Raw genomic sequence first — 18,760 nt, 5'->3', positions numbered from 1 at the left:
GCTTCCAATAAATTCAAACTATTCCTTCACTATGTTTTTAAAGTAGCAAAACAAAGCAATAGCTCATTCACCTATAGAAAATAAACAAAATTGAAAAAAGGCAATTAAGTCCAAACTTAATCAATTCTTATTTACCTAACAAGTCCAAAACTGTACTGAACTCAGGTCTGAATGTTGCCCAAGGTGCTGCTTTAACCCACCACATAAAAAGCTACAGTATTTGTTTTATTCAGTTACTAGCAAAATAATCGCACTTCGCAGCGGTGAAGTACTGACTTAAAATTTTTATTAAGAAGAAAATTAAACCTTTTTAAACTGAGGGAAAATATACCAATAATTATTTGTTAATGATCTCTTTGTATACCACATTGTGAGTTCGGCCCTCCGGTTGTAATATGACCAAGCTGTGCGCTGAGCTTACTCTTGAGCATGCAACGTACAGTTGGCTATGTGAACAGTAATCTTGTTTCAAATTTCACAGCTTGGATTGCTGCTGTCATAATCGGTTTGAGTTTCATGGTTTGTTTCAATTATGTCAGTATTTGTAGGACTTGTGTTGAAGTGACATTCGGCATCTGTCAAGCGTTGTAAGCATACAACCGGTTTCATCGATAACTTCACATCCAGCTTTTGAGAGTTTAAACATTCATAAACATCAAAGTGTCCACTACTGAAATCGTCACCTGTGAGTCTAAGATGTTTAAGAGGCATTGGCGGTTTTCGAAAGGTGTAAAATATTTGGCGATTTCGGTACACTTTAAAGCGACAACCGAACAATTCAGCGACAGCCATCAACTCACATACAGAACTATAGGTGAAGGGCTTAAGCATTTCACTCTTCTAGTGTTCCTGTGTAGTATAATTATCTCCTGTACTGTCATCAGTCCACACCTTGAACCTGTCCCAGTCATTCAATACATAAGACACAATGTTCCTCCGGATATCAAGAGTGAGCCCGATATGGCCGTGCAATATGTAACACAGAGAATGGAAAAGGTAGGTGGTATCTCCGGACATGGAAACCACTTGGTAAGTGACAGTTCTATGATCAATGGTGATCACTTCGATAGACATGTTAATGGGGGTACGGTTGGAATGATAAAGGAAATGGGTACCTGAAAATTGTAAAGTAAGTCTAAAATACCTAAACAATAACTATAATCGTAATAAACGAACAATAAAACAGCGGAGAAGCTGTGGATTAAATAAAAAGGCTGTAGTTATCGGCAGGGAGACGTGAATCCTGTGGCGAAGCAAGGAAGGGAATGTAGAGACTGGAGCGACGGATGGCCTTATATAGGCAGGCAGCCAACAATGTGGGAGGCATTAGGATGGGGGACCAAACGCCGCCTCACACGGTGACCGAGCTGCAGGCTATGGACGTATATATGTAAGTAGGATTCAGTTAGCGTTGGGAACCCGCGTACCAAATTTCTTGAAGATGGGCCCATAAGTAACAAAGACCACTGAAAAGTTCAATATGGCGGCTGACAGTGGCATCATACCACCGAAATAAGTACATACATTGGTTTCGGTTAGCGCAGGGAAGCCACCTACCAAATTTCGTGAAGATGGGGCCATAAATAAGAAAGTTCAACATGGCGGACGTTGTCGACCGTTATGACCGTTACGCGTAGAATTTCGAAATGAATCCTGCTTAACTTTTGTAAGTAAGCTGTAAGGAATGAGCCTGCCAAATTTCAGCCTTCTACCTACATGGGAAGTTGAAGAATTAGTGATGAGTGAGTGAGTGAGTCAGTGAGGGCTTTGCCTTTTATTAGTATAGATACCAGCAGGCTGGTATTACCTTCACTGCCTTGAAAGATATTCTACAGCATGAATAAAGTAGTGTCACCTAGGGTTTTACTCCACTGATTATATTTCACACTACGTTAACATTACAAGCCTCATTGCTCAATTCTGATTTTTTGCTACAATTGGATTTGTCTATTTTGATGATTCACGTAACTACAAGTGATCTGTATCTAACTGTAATGTGAACACGTCTGTCCTCCAAAATGGCACGCATGTGCACATTGATACGTTTATTCACAAGTCATCTGCGTCACCATCAATAAAAAACTTCACATTTGTGAGATGATTCATGGTATTAAAACCAACAAAATGGACGTGCTAATTGCTAGTGTATGCATCACATTTTGCTCTGCAGGACAGCAACGGTCAGTTGTATATGATTAGGCCGAGAAGGCGTAAAAAAAGCCAGATAGCTAGCTGTTACTATTTTTGCAGCTATTGCTGTCACTGCTGTACCAAGAGATGTGGGGGTATGAGAAAGGAGCCAGTAATAGTGAGATTGTGACAGTTGTAGCTCTTCTCCATTGTTGTTTTCCCCACTTCTGGTGCTGGCTGATGATGATGATGATGAAGTATAGGGAAAAAAAACACATGAATTCTGATCTAACTATTCTCATTCATGTCGCACGACTACAAATCAGAGATGTATGTGATCCAGGATAACATATGATAGTGACTCAAATCTAACTTGAAAAAGATCAGATTTCTGTGTCCACACAGCCCAGAAAACATCAGATTTGTGTCACATTAAGGCAAAAAAAAAAAAAAAAACGGATTTGAGTCAATTCAGCCTGCTGATATGAACGTCGTCTATGACTGAATAACGTCTGTCATTCTTCATCTTTCATTATTATTCTTAAATCTCAATGCTGCCAATATACTCTACCTTATTGCATTTACCTACATCCTCTTCTTTCCCATCCTTTTTTCAGTTACAAGACCTTCTACAACATGATGATGCACCAGCTTACACAGACTTAGACATGCTCTGAACTCTCCCTTTATTTAGCTAGCAATCAAAATTCTAAACTCTATGAACTTCAATAACGAATGGAGCCAATAAAGAACAATAAACTTGGGATGCTCTGATTGATTGGCTGGCCATCTAAATCAGACGAACAAAAATGCTTTTCTAAGCTTTACAGTAATTTAGTCGCCGTACTCCTGTATGTATGGTATTACGATAGTTGAGCCAGCTAGCTGTTTTTTTTTTGGCAGGAAAGTTCCTGCAGTGTAAACAAAGAAGAGCAAATCAAGGCTTGTTTTACCAGAGAGTGAGAGACAACTGGAATATTACCCTTTACATTAAAGAAAGTGGAGTAATAAACTGAGGAAGAGGAACTGGAAAAGTCATCCTGTGAATTTAGACAAATGTCAAGAAAAGCTACTTTAATGAATTCAGACCTTTTTATTTTGGTCTTTAAATTAAAACAGACCATTTGAGTCTGGACATCGAACTTGTTTTAGGTGCAGCAGCTTAGATTTTTAATTGGAAGAAGAAAAGATAAAGATGAATTTGAAATTGATACTTACAGATCCTCGTGACCCTTTGTTAAGATATAGCGGGTTGGATGATGATGACTGACTGACTGACTAACTTAGTAAACAACAGTCTTGTTAGCTTAGCAGCAAAACGAATCTTTTACTTAAAACCCATTAAGCATGTTAGTCATTTGTCTTATTGATAAGCAACTTATGAGCATTTGATACATTTGTGTCTTTTTTAAAGATTTGTACTGTATTTATTAATTGTTGTGTGTCATACAGCATACGTTTTGGTGAGAAGCAAGTACTACATAATTAAAGTAGTAACCCATATTTATAATTACACCTCAAGAATTATGAATGTCTAGCTGATACACTGAAGAAAAAAAACACTCCAGTAAAATATTGTAAATGTTTATTTTAACAACAAATAATCTATAGTGAAATTAACAATTAAAAAATTACTAAAACCTATAAGTGCATGCATATTTATATTTAAGTAGTGTTTAATTGCCAATATCAATTAATTGACTGTGTGAGAATATATCATTTTTTTGTTGTTAGAGAAATGATGAAAATGACTTTTTTTTAATTAAGTCTTGTTCAGGTATATTACAGAAAAAATTAAACAATATGACAGCTTGTAATTATTCTTTAGTTATTTTCTTTTCTTTTATGACATTCATGTTATGGATAAATATTTCCGTACATTCTTTATTAGTTAAAGTATGCATTTTTAGGAAATGTTATTTATTTTAGTAATTTTATGATCACTGAACAATAAGCCTACAGAATTTCATTTTGTTAATAAATAGTGAACAGTTAACACCTAAGGTCTATAGTTTAATTATAAAAATACACTTTAACATAGGAGATAATGCTTCTAGGTGTCTAGTTATGCAGGCAGGTGCAGTGCAGGTGTTAAAACTTTTTTAAAGGGATAAAGAAAAAAAAATGGTGCTGGAATCAGTCAATCAAGTTAACATAAAATCTGTGATCAGTATCAGGGTTAAAAAAACCTAATCAGAGCATCCCTACTGGGGAGGAAGAGGTCGAGGCAAGGGTGTTGCTTCACAATGGGCTTAACGGACAGTGAAGTGGAGGAGTAAGTGGCATTTTCCGGGTTCAATTAAAAAAAGGGCTGGGACTAGCGGTGTTAAAGCATAGGCCAGAAGGAGAGACAGTGTTACAAATGTTCTCATTAAAGGGAACCGACAACAGCAGTGCAGTTCTGTTAATGCACTCCTGACACTCAGAACAGTGACAGAGACTTTACTTAGTTCACTACTTTATTTCTTTCCTGCACCATTCTTACTTCTCCCTCCTTTTGAAACTCTCACCTTAATAAACCGTTCTTTTCTTGGTTAACCACATTCTCTGACACGTGTCTTCCTTTCCTTTACCCACAAAGAAGTCACTACAGTATGTCAAATACAGTGAACAATGACTGTCAGTGTTCTTAAAGATCCCTTTAACATTAGTTTCATATACAGATTACATTAGTATATAAATTAAGAAGGATCACATTTCCACCTGACATTAAAATGCTTTGTTTCTTTGTACCGCTCAGCGCAACTCATCTACTAACCTGTAGTTAGAATGGGAAAGGGGCACGTTATGAAATTCTGAAAAGAAAAATGACATGCCACATTGCCGTAAACAAATGTTGTGTTTAACAAAACAAAGACATGATGGTCTCATGAAGGAGTTGCAGTTCGATACACATTGCTGTTGCTAATCCGCTCACTTTTTAAAGCTGCACGGTTATCAAGGCTGGCCAACTTTCTGCCACCTTCTCACATCCTCACACGATGTCATTGTCTTTTCCGCTGACTTGATTATTGTACATTACATTGAGAGATAATGCTTTTATATTTACACTTGTGTTAAATGTGCTATTGCTGATGGAAATGCTCCAGTGCTGAATTGAGAGGATAAAGAAATACCTTCTGTAATTAAGTGATGAAAAAATGTCTGCAGTGACAGCACTTGAAAAATATTTTTTGGTTTTCAGAAATATATAAATCATTGTATACATAATTTAACGATTAATAATAAGCTAAGTGAGTTATTCAAAAAATCAGCAGTGAAAAATTATGTATTTTGGTAATTAAAATGTATTATTTATCCCTAATAAATGCCAACTTGTTCCAAGTTATAATTATGAAACTCAGGCACTAGTAAAAATTGCTTTCATTTAATTAAATACACATAGTTGTTCTTCAAATGGGTTCTTAAATTTATATTATGACTAGCCATCCCTCGCGGCTTCACCTGCATATTAGGGAAACAGAACAGTGAGGAGGGCCCGGCCCAGCTCTCTACTCCTGACGTCACTCTTCCCCCTCCCCTCGGCCCACAGCCTCTGTCATGGATTAGCGCAAATATGTCACTCCTGCAAGCAAACTATGATTTTTAGCACAATGAGAGAAGTCGCAAAATCAACCGATATGTTCATGCAAATTATAGAAAGAAAAAAAAAGATCTAAATCTGTTAAGTAGTTCTCTTGTTTGCTAACTAAGCGAAGTTAAGGTTACGCCCCAAGGAAGACAGATGAGTGACTGCCCCCACCCCGTAGCCCGATGAGTCTCTCTCAGATTCGCACTAATAAATCGGTACCGCAAGCGAAATATGATGCTTAGTGTGATGAAAAAGTTGCAATATCAATGGAATGTTCAAGCAAATTATAGAAAAAAACCCTGATCTAAATCCGTTAAGTAGTTCTCTCGTGAAAAGCGGACAGACATACAAACGGGTCTAAAAAACTATAAGAAATTTTGCTCTTGGACCACAAAATTTTTAAAACCGTTTCTTAGCGAGCACTTATGGGCCAAGTGTAACCTACATTCCAAATTTCAAGTCCCAAGTCCTGGTTTGGGAGATTTCGTGATGAGTGAGTCAGTAGTATTTTTCTTTTATATATAAAGATTTAAATATACAGGCCGTGTAATAATACTAGTATAAAAAACAGAATCTGTTAATACATTTAAATTAAAAAATAAGCACCTTTGTCAAGACAACAGCAAAAGTACAACAAGAGGGTAAATAATATTATGGCCTGTGTAGGGAGGGCCGTAACATATCTACATGGTATGCTGGGGAACCTTAAAGAAATAATGTTTGACAAACACTGGTTTGAGAAATCTGGAGAGTTATAGAATGTAGTCACAATTTTCTACATGTCCATTAATGTAATTGTTCTGACCTTCTCCATCATAGTATGGCAAAGAAAAGTCCTGCTAGGGACTGGAAGCAGCTAGACAGACGGTGGTGTATGCCACTTCGAAAATCATTGGTTGCCAGCTAGCCATCTGGAGTTCACTCTGTTTTTATGAATGAAATATAAAGCCATTAAGAAGTTATTTTAATCATCACACCTCACTCATCAGTGAAGACCTGGAATATTTAATTGAATAATTATGCTGAAGTATGTTTTTATTAAATTAGTTGCTTGGAAGGAGATGGGATAACTATAATCCTTACACTGCATATTTAAATGAATATTTAATTTGTATAAGCTTCTGTTATAGAAATAAGGTCAAGTAAAAGTACATTATAGGGGTGAGAACTGTGTTAATGCAAATACTCAGGCACTGATGTCACTTTTAGAGTTGGTTCCTACTTTGCACCTGTTTTTATGTCTCTGAAATTGATTAAGCATATATGAAAATGAAGCAGAAAAAGATAAATAAAATAAAACTATTAAAATAATTGTTATTACAATATGTTACATCAGCAGGGCGTGCTGTTTAGTTCCACGTAAAGGATTACATACGTTGTGCCACAAATGGCTGAAGCAACATATCTACAGTATGTATCTATTTATCCAACCATGCATTTTTTAAATAAAGTTATTATGTCTGTTACCAATCTATCCCAGACATGTGCTCATAGCTACTATTATCAATTTATCAATAATACACTTTTGTAGATTCTAGAAGGGAAATGGGAAAACTTTACATGTGACTCAGCATGAATTAAACACTGGTCTGTGGATGTCCACCACTATGGAATGATTTGAGTAGCATGGTGCATCAATCAGCACAATTCAGAAGATGATTTATTGTACAGGGTGAGCCAAAAAGAAGTGCCACATTTCAAATGTTTATTCTACAAAAACGCTAAAAGATAAAATAAATTTCATTACAACGCAAGAAAAGGTATACAAAATAGATTTTTTTCCACTGTGTTTTAAACATGATGTCTTTAAAGTGGTGGCCAACATTAGCAATACACTCTTCGAGACGATTTCTGAACGCTCGCATGACTCGTTCAGCCCTTTTAAAGGGGAATAGCGGCAATTTTGTGGTGAATAGCGTCCTTGAAGGCTTCAAAGTTTTGAGGTCGGTGTGTGTATACTTTCGACTTAAGATAGCCCCAAGTCAAGTCAAGTCAAATTGGGGAGCATGCACTGGTACAGCACGTTGCTGCACCCACTACACGACGAAACAACTGGGGATCCCGGTACATACACGCATTGAACACAGTAGGAACAAGAACACACCACTGACGAACCCCAGAATCAACTGGGAAAAACACAGAGGTTCTGCCTCCACTCTGCACAGCACTCACATTACCAGTGTATAGGCCGGCCATGATATCCAGCAACCTCAAGGGGATCCCGCGAACCCTCAGGATGTCCCACAGGGCAGCTTGATCAACTGAGTGGAATGCTTTACAAAAATCGACAAAGGCTGCAAAGAAACTCTACTGATATTCACGTTTGCACTCCATGAAAACCCTCAGTGCCAGGATGCAGTCGATGGTAGACTTCTTAGGCGTAAAACCAGACTGTTCCAATCGCTGGTAGGTCAGCAAGTGATCACGGATCCTACTGAGGACGACCCTAGCTAGGACCTTACTCGGCACCAAGAGCAGTGTTATCCCCCTGTAGTTGCCGCAATCCAGGCGATCACCCTTCCCTTTCCAGATAAGGACGAAAAGTCCAGTTTTAAAGTCAGTTGGGATGATGCCAGTCTCCCAAATGGAAGCAAAGATTGCTTGCAATGCCAGGAGGACAACCTTACCACAAGCCTGGAGAATTTCAACCCAGATACCACAGATCCCTGCAGCCTTTTATCCCCTCAGCTGGTTCACCACCAGTGCAATCCCAGTGAGATTGGGTGGTTCACAGGTAATTGGAGGATCAGCCTCAAAAACCGTGGACCCAGAGATATCCAAAGTCCTAGCCGGAGGATCAGCTCTGAACAACTGCTCAAAGTAGCCAGCCCAGCGGGTCACAACTGCAGTGTCATCCGTAAGGACCGTTCCATCAGCTGCCCTGACTGCGACTCACAGATTCCTCTAACAAACTCTTCTTTACCTGCCCTCACAGCCGTCCTGTTCCCGGTACAAACCAGAGTTGCCATTGAGCCGTATGCTGCGACTCCTCTCGGTGATATCCAGGCTGCAAGATCAAACACCTCCTTCTGGGAACACAGGTAACACCAACACAACCCTCAGCAATCTTCAGGGTCTTGTCACGGAAGGTCTCCTACATCAGATGTGATGTGGGAGATAGTCCCACAAGAAGAAATTGCATGGAGCGAGATCAGGCGAACGTGAAGGCAACTCAACATCGCCGCGCAGGGAAATCAGCTTCCCTGCAAAACTTGCATGGATCTCCATGCAGGCTGTATGGGCTGTTGCTCCATCCTGTTGAAACCAGGCATCCACCACATCCATTTCTTCCAGTTGGGGCTGCAAAAAGTTTTCTAGCATTTTAATGTACTGAAGTGACGGTGGTACGGTACATATGCAGAGCAGGTTAGAGAAAATGGAAGTTCTAAAATTCAAAAGTCTCAAAAAAAAAAAAAAAAAAGGATAGGAAAGATTGCATTAGCGCAAACAGAATTATCTGGTGAAATAATGGAACAGCGAAAAGAGATCAAATATATTGTTTGGGTTTAAAGTTTAAATCAGAGACGTGTAATTCGTCTAATTTGTGTTGCCATCAGGGAAAAAAAAAAGTAGTGTTTCTTCCCAATGAAGAGGTGTATCCGGCGAGAATTAAAAGATTCCAAAAACGGCGCGATACACATTCAGAGCAGGTTAGAGATAATGGAAGTACGACAATTTGAAAGTCTCAAAAAAGGATAGTAAAGATAGCATTAGCACAAAAAACGGAAATTATTGCTCTGTGAAATAACGGAACAGCGAAATGAGATCGAATATATTGTTTGGATTTAAACTTTAAGTCGGAGACTTGTAGATCTTCTAATTCGTGTTGCCAGCGAGAATTAAAAGATTCCAAAAACATTGGGGCGGTATGAAGTCCCGTGAGAAGGAGACTTTTAACATGAGATACTTTCAAGTCACGCCCTACTTACAACTATTTTCAAACAAGACCTCGGTCATCTAACCTCAGTCGTGTCAATGCTTTTGTCAGACACAGTTCCTGTGCTCTCAGCTCTTAATTGTGTGAATGCTTTTGGCAGACACACTTCCTGCACTCTTAGCTCTTATAAATTTTATCAGGACAATAATTGTATACATTCTAGATGACACGTCAATAACAAAGCGAAGAAGAAAGAGCATGGACAAACATTCGAAAAAGTCATTTTCTTTATTAGAGAGAAAGAAACGATATTCACACTCATAGGCAGTTATATGTTGGGTTGTCACGATGCAAGTCAAAACACAGAATCAAAATTCAATGCGATCTTGAAGAAAATTCCAAATATTATTTTTACCAAATTTTTAAAGTAAAAGTGAAAATAATGCATATGTAACCTGTTCTTATGAAAATAATGTCTTTAAATTGTATATCCGATAAACCAAACCCGGGGGTGGGCGATTGCCTTGGATGACATTTCCTTCAAGCGAATAGGGGTTGATATTATGAGACCACTTGAACCATCAGTTGGAGGACATAAACAAATTTTAGTCCCAACTGGTTATGCTACTTATTATCACTTCCACTTCCAAGAACATTGCACAGGCATTAGTAGGGGTCTTTGCGTGTGATGGCATCCCCAAAGAAGTCTTAACAGGCCAGGAGGCGCCTTTCACCTCAGTTACATTCAGAAAAGTTTCCAAATTACTCAAGATCAAGAACTTAAACACTTCAGTATGCCATCCTCAAACTGATGCTCTAGTGGAGCAGTTTAACCAAACCCTCAAGCAAATAATACGCAAGCTGGTCAGTGAGGATGTGAGGAACTGGGATCATTTACTCCCCCTCATATAGTTTGCATACTGGGAAGTTCCCCAGGCATCTACAGGTATTCCCTTTTGAATTACTTTATGAGCGGTGGCCCCAAGGCTTACTGGATGTACTAAAAGAAAGTTGGGAAGAAAAGGAAGTTTCTTTCACAAATATATTGGAATGTATTGTGCAGTTAAGCGACAGATTTTTGAAAATTCAACCCAACCTTTAAAACATGGCAGGATCTAATCAATAACATTTTAGAAATAGCCTTTATATTGGGGAAAACGGTTATCTTTCCTCTTTTTCTACCCTTAAAAAGTTTTACTCTGGATGTTGGCCTCTCTTTCTCTTGGGAAAAAGTTGAATTGAATTTAGTTTTGGTAAGTTTGACTTGTTTGTATGGAATGTTACTTGCTTTTAAAAAATTCAATAAAAAAATTCAACCCATCCTAAAAGAACATATGGAGAAAGTGCAAACAGCACAGGCCCATTGATAGGACTGCCCAGGAGTTTGCATCATGGTGCTTGTTCCCACCTCACATTCTAAATTGCTGGCACACTTGAAGGGCTCTTACAAAGTTAAGGAGAGAAAGGGTCTTGTTGACTATTTGGTAAAGCAACCTAATTGTGGGCTAAGAGAATGGGTTTACCATGTCACCTTGCTGAAACCATGGCAGGAAAGGGATCAAGCCCTTACTTCTGACAGCCCCATTCCTTCTTTGCTCATAAATAAGACCTTAACTTTGGCACCACAAACAGACAAGCTATGTTACCCAGTTTCACTCAGGACATTTTCTAAGAAAATATCCCTGTTTTATATTGTTATTGGTTATTCAGATGTATCAGAAGTACTGTGCTCTACTAACTGACTGCTCTTATGTATTGTATTTTAATTCTATTTTATTTACCAGGGAATAATATTATTACTTCAGGGGTGCCACTTGCTTTTGAGCATGCTACACACAATTGTCCATGAGTGAAACATTTCTGCAGAAGATCAATTCTTCTTTTTCCTATTGACTTGGCTCTTGTTGAATGTCACTACAAAACAGTTTTACAGGACTCAACAGTGTCCTGTATTCTTACAGTGTATTCTTTTGCACTGAAACGGATAATAAGGAGGAATGATGTGAATATTGCACATATGTAAAATTTATTATTATACGTCTATGATTTTCAATCCAAGTATTTTTTTCATGTTTTTCAAATGTATTTTCAAGATTTTTAATTTTCCCATACCAATATCCAAACAATAAAGTAGAAAAAAAAATAGTGTTTTCCTTTAACTTGTTTCAAAAAGAAATTACATTAAATGGGTTCACATTTACATGGCCCATATGATGAGCTGAATGCTTTGTGAACTATGAACAGCACGGATTGTGGAAAACATCTACAATTGTGGTGGGGAGTCCTTTGTGGTGCTGGCATGAAAGATATAGCAAGCAGAACTCTGTATTAAAGGGCATTCAGTAACGTTATAAAGGTGATTTAGAGTTGATTCATTCAAAGATTAAAAACTGCTAAAAATGTTGACTCTCTTGAGATCAAAGCATTAAATTTGTAATGGTTCATTACTAATGGGTTTGAATAAATGTACCAAAAAATTAAAAAAAAGTTAATTACTTTGTAGCGCTGCCACATAAAAAAATGTATGATTTCTGCTGTCTGTCTGGTCTGCTTGTGTGGGTATTAGGATAGCCTATATATCCTGTGATTGACAGTGGCACCCTGGAAGGCGGCACATCCGGTTTCTTTTTCTGATGGAATTAGCATAAATCGCTCCATTTTTCAAAAGGAAAAGAACAGCAGACATCGAGAGAAAAAATATGAAAAAGATCTAACTAAATGGATCAGCATTGCCCGGGCCATGGGAAAAGGTTCTGCAGCTTCAAAAGACCTGTCTTTAGAGGTGGCGGTCAGCGATTTGCTCAAGGAATGTGAATTCTGCATTCTGTTATAACTAGCAGACTCAGGTGAGCTCATGAAAACAACGGTGCAGACTGACTGTGAAACATTTTACAGTTAAGATGTCAACTTTTTGGGTTGGCCAGCATCCTACAATTCATTCACCTGTTGTTAAGAGTTAACTGGAACTTTGGATTTGTGGGTAAACATTTTTATTTTCAAGTATAGGGGTTATTGTGTGTTGGTGGTGGGGGAAGAAAGTGATTGTTGCTGTTTTTCAATCTTTTTGACTCTCTTTTTTGTATATTTCTCTGTGTTGATGTTGCTTTGTAGCATTTTTTCTCTCTCACATACTGTATTTATTTGTATTTAACTGTTAGAGCTGATAATTTCAAAATGTGTCTAAAACAGGGCACTTCAGGGTGAGATATTACAGTTAGGAAGGTTAACGGAAGCAATTGGCCCATTTCAGCATGTTGGGTCCGAGTCGTTACAGCTTTTACTCACTCAAAAGCACCACCCTGTTCTCTTCTTATCACATTCCTAAAAACAACATCTTCACCAGCTAAAGGAAAAAAATGTGCTTCATTGTGCCATTAGTTAATTTGGAGTGTTTTTTTTTTTCTTTTTCTAAAAGTGCTTAACACCAGTTATTGATTGGTAATGCAAAGTTAATGATATGCAGGTGAACAACAGCATTGGCTTTTTCAAAAACATAAAGCTACATCCAGTGCAATCAATTTATTTCAGATTTATTGTCACATATGGTGAACAAGATTAAATGAAGTGCATGTATGGCCAAGCGCATAACACCACCACTGTCCGGCCGCCAGAATCTCACTTCGTATATTATGTCAAATATGACATCACAATAGGTAATGAAAAGCAAAACAGCCCAGTTTCCTTCTAAATACATTACATTTTTTTGTGTGAGTCTGCAATAGTGAAACTGAATAAAAACAGGTATATGGGAGATTTTTAATTTTTTTTTTGGGTGGGGTGTATAAAGAAAGAAATAAAGGAAGATGTCTATTTGAAAACACTGCATACATTTGTTCTGGCTACATCTTTCTCAGAGAAGTGTCCATCTTAAAGTAAATGGTGGGAAGTGAGTTTTGCAAATGGCAACATGTCTAAACACATTCCAAGAGGACACAAAAAAGAAAAATGCTGTGATCCAGCTAGACAATGAAATTCGAATCCTGAAGTGGTTGAGGAAAAAAAATGGAGTAGTTGCTACCTTTGATGACATGCTGTGTTTGCCGATGTTCTTATTTAAGCTTTCTGCGCGCTGATGAAATCACCAGGAACACCACTTCGGCTGATGGGAATTGTAGTCCCCATGTCGGTATTGCCACAAGGTTGTATGTAAGATGTATGTGGAATATATATATTATATAACTTTTTTACTGGATCACTTGTGGAAAATTGGCTACGCTCACAGCCACAACACCTGTTAAACACCTACAGTGTGCTTACTAAAGGGGTCTTCTTTGAGCTTCCCCAAAAACTCCTCCTTTCACTTTGCTCCTGCAGATGGTTTAATTTGCATAAACTGGCACATCCAGTTTCTCCAATCGCTGTCACCACTGAGGCAAAAATGGGATCCGGTGCGTTACAATGTTCCACTCGAAAAAGAATTCTCCATTGTTCAAAACCTAAAATAGGTACAAAATGTCTGGGGAAAAAACATGCCTCATGCTCAGTAAAAAAATTTAACACAGAATGAACGCACAACATTCATATAATAAAGAGGGAATCCTGGAGGAAAACCTGATGCAGTCTGTAAGAAATCTGCACCTTGGGAGAGGATTTGTTTTCCCACAAGACAAGCATAATGCCAAAGCTGCACAGAAACTACATTAAAAGCGCAACGTTAATGTCCTGGAGTGGCCACTTAGAAGTCCAGATCTCAACCCAACTGAGAATTTGTGGCAGGACTTGACAAAGGCTGTTTACTCACGAGCCCCATACAACCTGACATAGCTTAAGCAGTTTTACAAAGAAGAATGGGAAAAATGGTTGCTTTCAGATTTGAAAAGTTGAGAGAGAGAGACCTGAGCACACAGGTGCACCTACTAAATACTGACTTAATCCATCAATTATTTTATGTTTTATATTTGTAATTAATTTTAATCACTTTACATAAATTTTAATGTCAAAGTGAATAGTATTTTCCTGGTAATCATTGTCAAAAAAGCCAACTTAAAACCACAGTGAATCAATGTAAAGTGATAAAATGTGAACATTTCCAAAGGGGTAAATATTTCTTACAGGCACTATGTGGCAGAGTGGCTTTCTCAGTGAGCTGACAGCAAGAAATGAACTGGCAAACTAGTGAAAGTCAAGTGCCTACCAAGCCAGGCAAAACAAGACTATATTAATCTTCAGCAATAAATTAATGAAGTACTAGAAATTAAGATATCAAGAAGCCTGAATAATACACCACGTTAAAATGGGCATGGCCTTTGTCTAACTCAGTGCAAAGCACCTTTTGTGTTGATTATATCAATATGTTAGTCTGCATGTGGCGCTGCCAAGTTATCAGTTAACATTTTCCAATATTATTTCCTTTTTGGTTCTAGAGGAAGGCAAGTTTAGTCAAATTAATTAAACATTTCTTGTGTACAGAGCCTTATATAAATAACATCTATTCTACATAAATTTCAGTAAGAAAAATATTTCAGAAAACTCACAATAGGGCATTCACACAGTAAGGCATCCTGAATCTTTTCCACCTTTGAGCACTTAGGCAGTTCATAGAGTCGATGAGGTTTCACACCAATGCTGCAAGAAAAGCAATTTCAATTGATTGTTATTTACATCACCAGTTTCAAAACCATGTCAGACATTTATACTCCCAAATGCACCATTCAACACAAAAAAGAAAAAACAAAACAGCAGAAAAGAATGTGTTTTCATTGCAGCCAATTTAATAATCAACATTTACCTTGTGCCTGTGGTGAGACGGCACCGTCCATGGCGACTTGTTGTTTGCTTTCTCTGCTATGGCAACAAAACATTTAATTTTACTCATTTTCCTAATGTCACACTTAAAAGAACCAGGCACAGTATTTTTTTTTAAATATTTCTCCTAAATACTGGTGTGGGGCGGTATGGTGGCACAGTGGGTAGCGCTGCCGCCTCGCAGTTAGGATTCCTGGGTTTGCATGATCTTCCCGTGTCTGCGTGGGTTTCCTCTGGTGCTCCGGTTTCCTCCCATAGTCCAAAGACATGCAGGTTAGGTGCATTGGTGATCCTAAATTGTCCCTAATGTGTATGGGTGTGTATGCCCCGCGGTGGGCTGGTGCCCTGCCCGGAGTTTGTTTCCTGCCTTGCACCCTGTGTTGGCTGGGATAGTCTCCAGCAGACCCCCGTGACCCTGTAGTTAGGATATAGTGGGTTGGATGATGGATGGAAATACTGGTTCAGCACAAAGTTGTGGGTGCTATCAGTATTTTTGGAGGTATCTGTTGCAGGAAGAGAATGGAGGTGAGATTTGTTTAAAAATCAGTTATTAGGTTAGCTGCTATCTTACAGTGAAAGAAATTAGTTGACACCGCATGTTCTTTATATACATTCAGTACAGAACCCTCCATTAATTTCTTTATGTTGACAAAAGGGGGGGCGGCACAAAGTATTAAATGAAAGTGTGTCAATAACTGTGGCACACATACATTTGAGAAAAATATTTGTTTTATGATAAGAAGTGTTTTCCTTTCAATTAAAGTTTAGATTTTTGTTAATATTTTGAGAAAAAGATCAAGAGGATAAACAATTAAGACTTTTATTTACCCATGGTGCCTGTATCAGTGAAGTATATATGCATTGAGTACTATACGTCACTATATTTCATAACCGAATATAACCCATTATTACCACCCCATATAATAAGGATACTTGTCCTTTAAGGAGATGGCAAAATGACAAACTTTTAATTGGTCAAGCTTTAACTGGTAAATGCAAAGAACTACCTCAGCAGATTTCTTCAATGGTGTAAATCCAAGAATATCATGTAGTTGTATGATCAGTTTTCGTTTACTGTGTACCACTCCAGCTTGGAAAAAGAACAAACATTTAGCCCCTTGGAGATAAAATGTAAAAAACTGCTCATCCAGTAAATAATGATAACTGACACAGAGTACTACTAAATATTTTCTTTTTTTCTATTGATTTATTTATAACACTTGCGTTTTCATGGAGTGGGATGGCGCTGTTGCACAGCTCTAGAGTCCTAGATACAATTGCCAGCTCTCCTTGTGCCTGTGTAGGTTTTCCTCCAGGTACTTTAGTTTTCTTCTGCCATGCATATTTATTACATTGACCCTGAGTGAATGCATCTTGCAAACAATCAACTACTGACTATGTGAGCTGCAACATAGTAAGGTAACTCTCAGAACTGAAAAAAACTTGAACTTTATAACAGGAGGAACAGCTGTGATAACAACAGTATGGAGCTGAATCAGACAGGTGATTATTTTTTGCATGTTTAGCCTTAAATGTGAACATACATACATACTGTAGAAGGAATGCCACATATCCATGATGTGAAAAGTTTTACTAAATGGTGAACATTCATTTAAAAGTTTGTATTTTAAATATACATTGAATGTGATAACATGACAAATGCTAATTGTTTTTATTAGCTAACCTATTGCTAGTAGTGCTTCCTCTGCTGTATTATATTTAATATATAAGAGCCATGTGGACATACTTGATGGCTCCATCTTCCATTCCCACATCCTTCACATCTTCTATAACTCTGTGATGGCTAGGACAATTTTCTATGCTGTGGTATGCTCGGGTGGTAACATAAATTCATGAGAGGCCCACCAAATCAACAAGATAATTAAAAGCTCAGTTATAGGACACATTCTGAATCCCCTGGAGATAGTTTTGTTTTCTCTCCTCCTCTACTAAGTGCCATTATGAACAATGCACATCCTCTTTCTGACAAATTATCACTGAGTACTTTCACCCAACAAAACCATTTAGCAGAAGTGTGTCAGAAAATGCTACGGGGGTCCTTTATACCAACAGCAACACACCTGCATAATGCCTCACTGAGACTGTAACTGCCAAATCAGAAGTTTTCTTTCTTTTTAATTTTCTTGCTTTATAATCATTACAGTATGTATTCAGACCATATGTGTATATTTATTTATTTAACTACCTACCTATGTATTTATTTATTTAAAGAGCTTCTGTAAAAAGTAAAATTTCCCCCAGGGACAAATGAAGTTCTATCTATCTAACTGAACTCTTGCCTTAACTCATGTAATTCATCTATTCTTATAGAGTGTAAGGTAAGTAAACATCCTCCGATGCCCAGTTACATAGACAAGACAAAAAAGGTCAAGTCAATCTATACAATCTACTATATTAAGGAACACGGGGAAATAAAAAAGGTAAAGGCCCACAGTGCTCTCCACAGTTAGTTCCCCATCTGGGATTAACCCTCAATACACATAAATCAAAGGTTGTGCAGGGGTGGAAACATTACTTTAAATCACAAATTGGGCATAGAATCACAAATCAAAATGATTTTTACCAGCCATAGTTTACAATAGTTTGCCATGAAAAATAGTGCTCTTAAATGAATTATTTTTTACTAGCAAAAAACCTGCGCTTCGCAGCGGCGAAGTACTGCATTAAAAATTTTATTAAGAAGAAAAGTAAACCTTTTTAAACTGAGGGAAAATATGCCAATAATTATTTGTTAAGGATCTCTTTGTATACCATGTTGTCAGTTCGGCCCTCTGGTTGTAACATGACCAAGCTGTGCGCTGAGCTTACTCTTAAGGATGCAACGTACAGTTGGCCATGTGAACAGTAATCTTGTCTCAAATCTCACAGCTTGGATTGCTGCTGTCATAATCGGTTTGAGTTTCATGGTTTGTTTCAATTACGACAGTGTTTGCAGGATTTGTTGTGTTTAAGTGACATTTGGCATCTATCAAGCGTTGTAAGCACACAACCGGTTTCATTGATAAAATCACATCCAGCTTTTGAGAGTTTAAACATTCATAAACATCAATTCAGTACACTTGAAAGCAACAACCGAACAATTCAGTGGCAGCCATCAACTCACATGCAGAATCATAGGTGAAGGGCTTAAGCATTTCACTCTTATAGTGCTCCTGTGTAGTATAATTATCTCCTGTACAATCATCAGTCCACACCTTGAACCTGTCCCAGTCATTCAATACATAAGACACAACGTTCTTCCGGATATCAAGAGTGAGCCTGATATGGCCGTGCAATATGATCATCTCGATAGACATGGTAATGGGGGTTGGAATGATAAAGGAAATGGGTACCTGAGCAATGTAAGGTACGTGTAAAATACCTACACAATAACTATAATTGTAATAAACAAACAATAAAACAGCGGAGAAGCCGTG

General features: G+C 37.8%; 1 protein-coding gene across 2 annotated transcripts in view; it reads right to left on the bottom strand.

Annotated features, from left to right (window-relative positions):
* dcaf17 (ddb1 and cul4 associated factor 17) overlaps positions 1 to 18,760 on the bottom strand; it is a 131,855-nt gene that overhangs the window by 51,393 nt on the left and 61,702 nt on the right. For both annotated transcript variants that reach the window (XM_039757614.1, XM_039757615.1), the window contains exon 4: positions 15,053 to 15,143. In XM_039757614.1, coding sequence (XP_039613548.1) covers positions 15,053 to 15,143 — 91 coding nt within the window. The remainder of the gene's footprint in view (positions 1 to 15,052; positions 15,144 to 18,760) is intronic.

This window comes from Polypterus senegalus, chromosome 6, assembly GCF_016835505.1.
Source record: "Polypterus senegalus isolate Bchr_013 chromosome 6, ASM1683550v1, whole genome shotgun sequence".
Taxonomy (NCBI): Eukaryota; Metazoa; Chordata; class Cladistia; order Polypteriformes; family Polypteridae; genus Polypterus; species Polypterus senegalus.
This window is presented reverse-complemented; position numbering and strand designations above follow the sequence as displayed.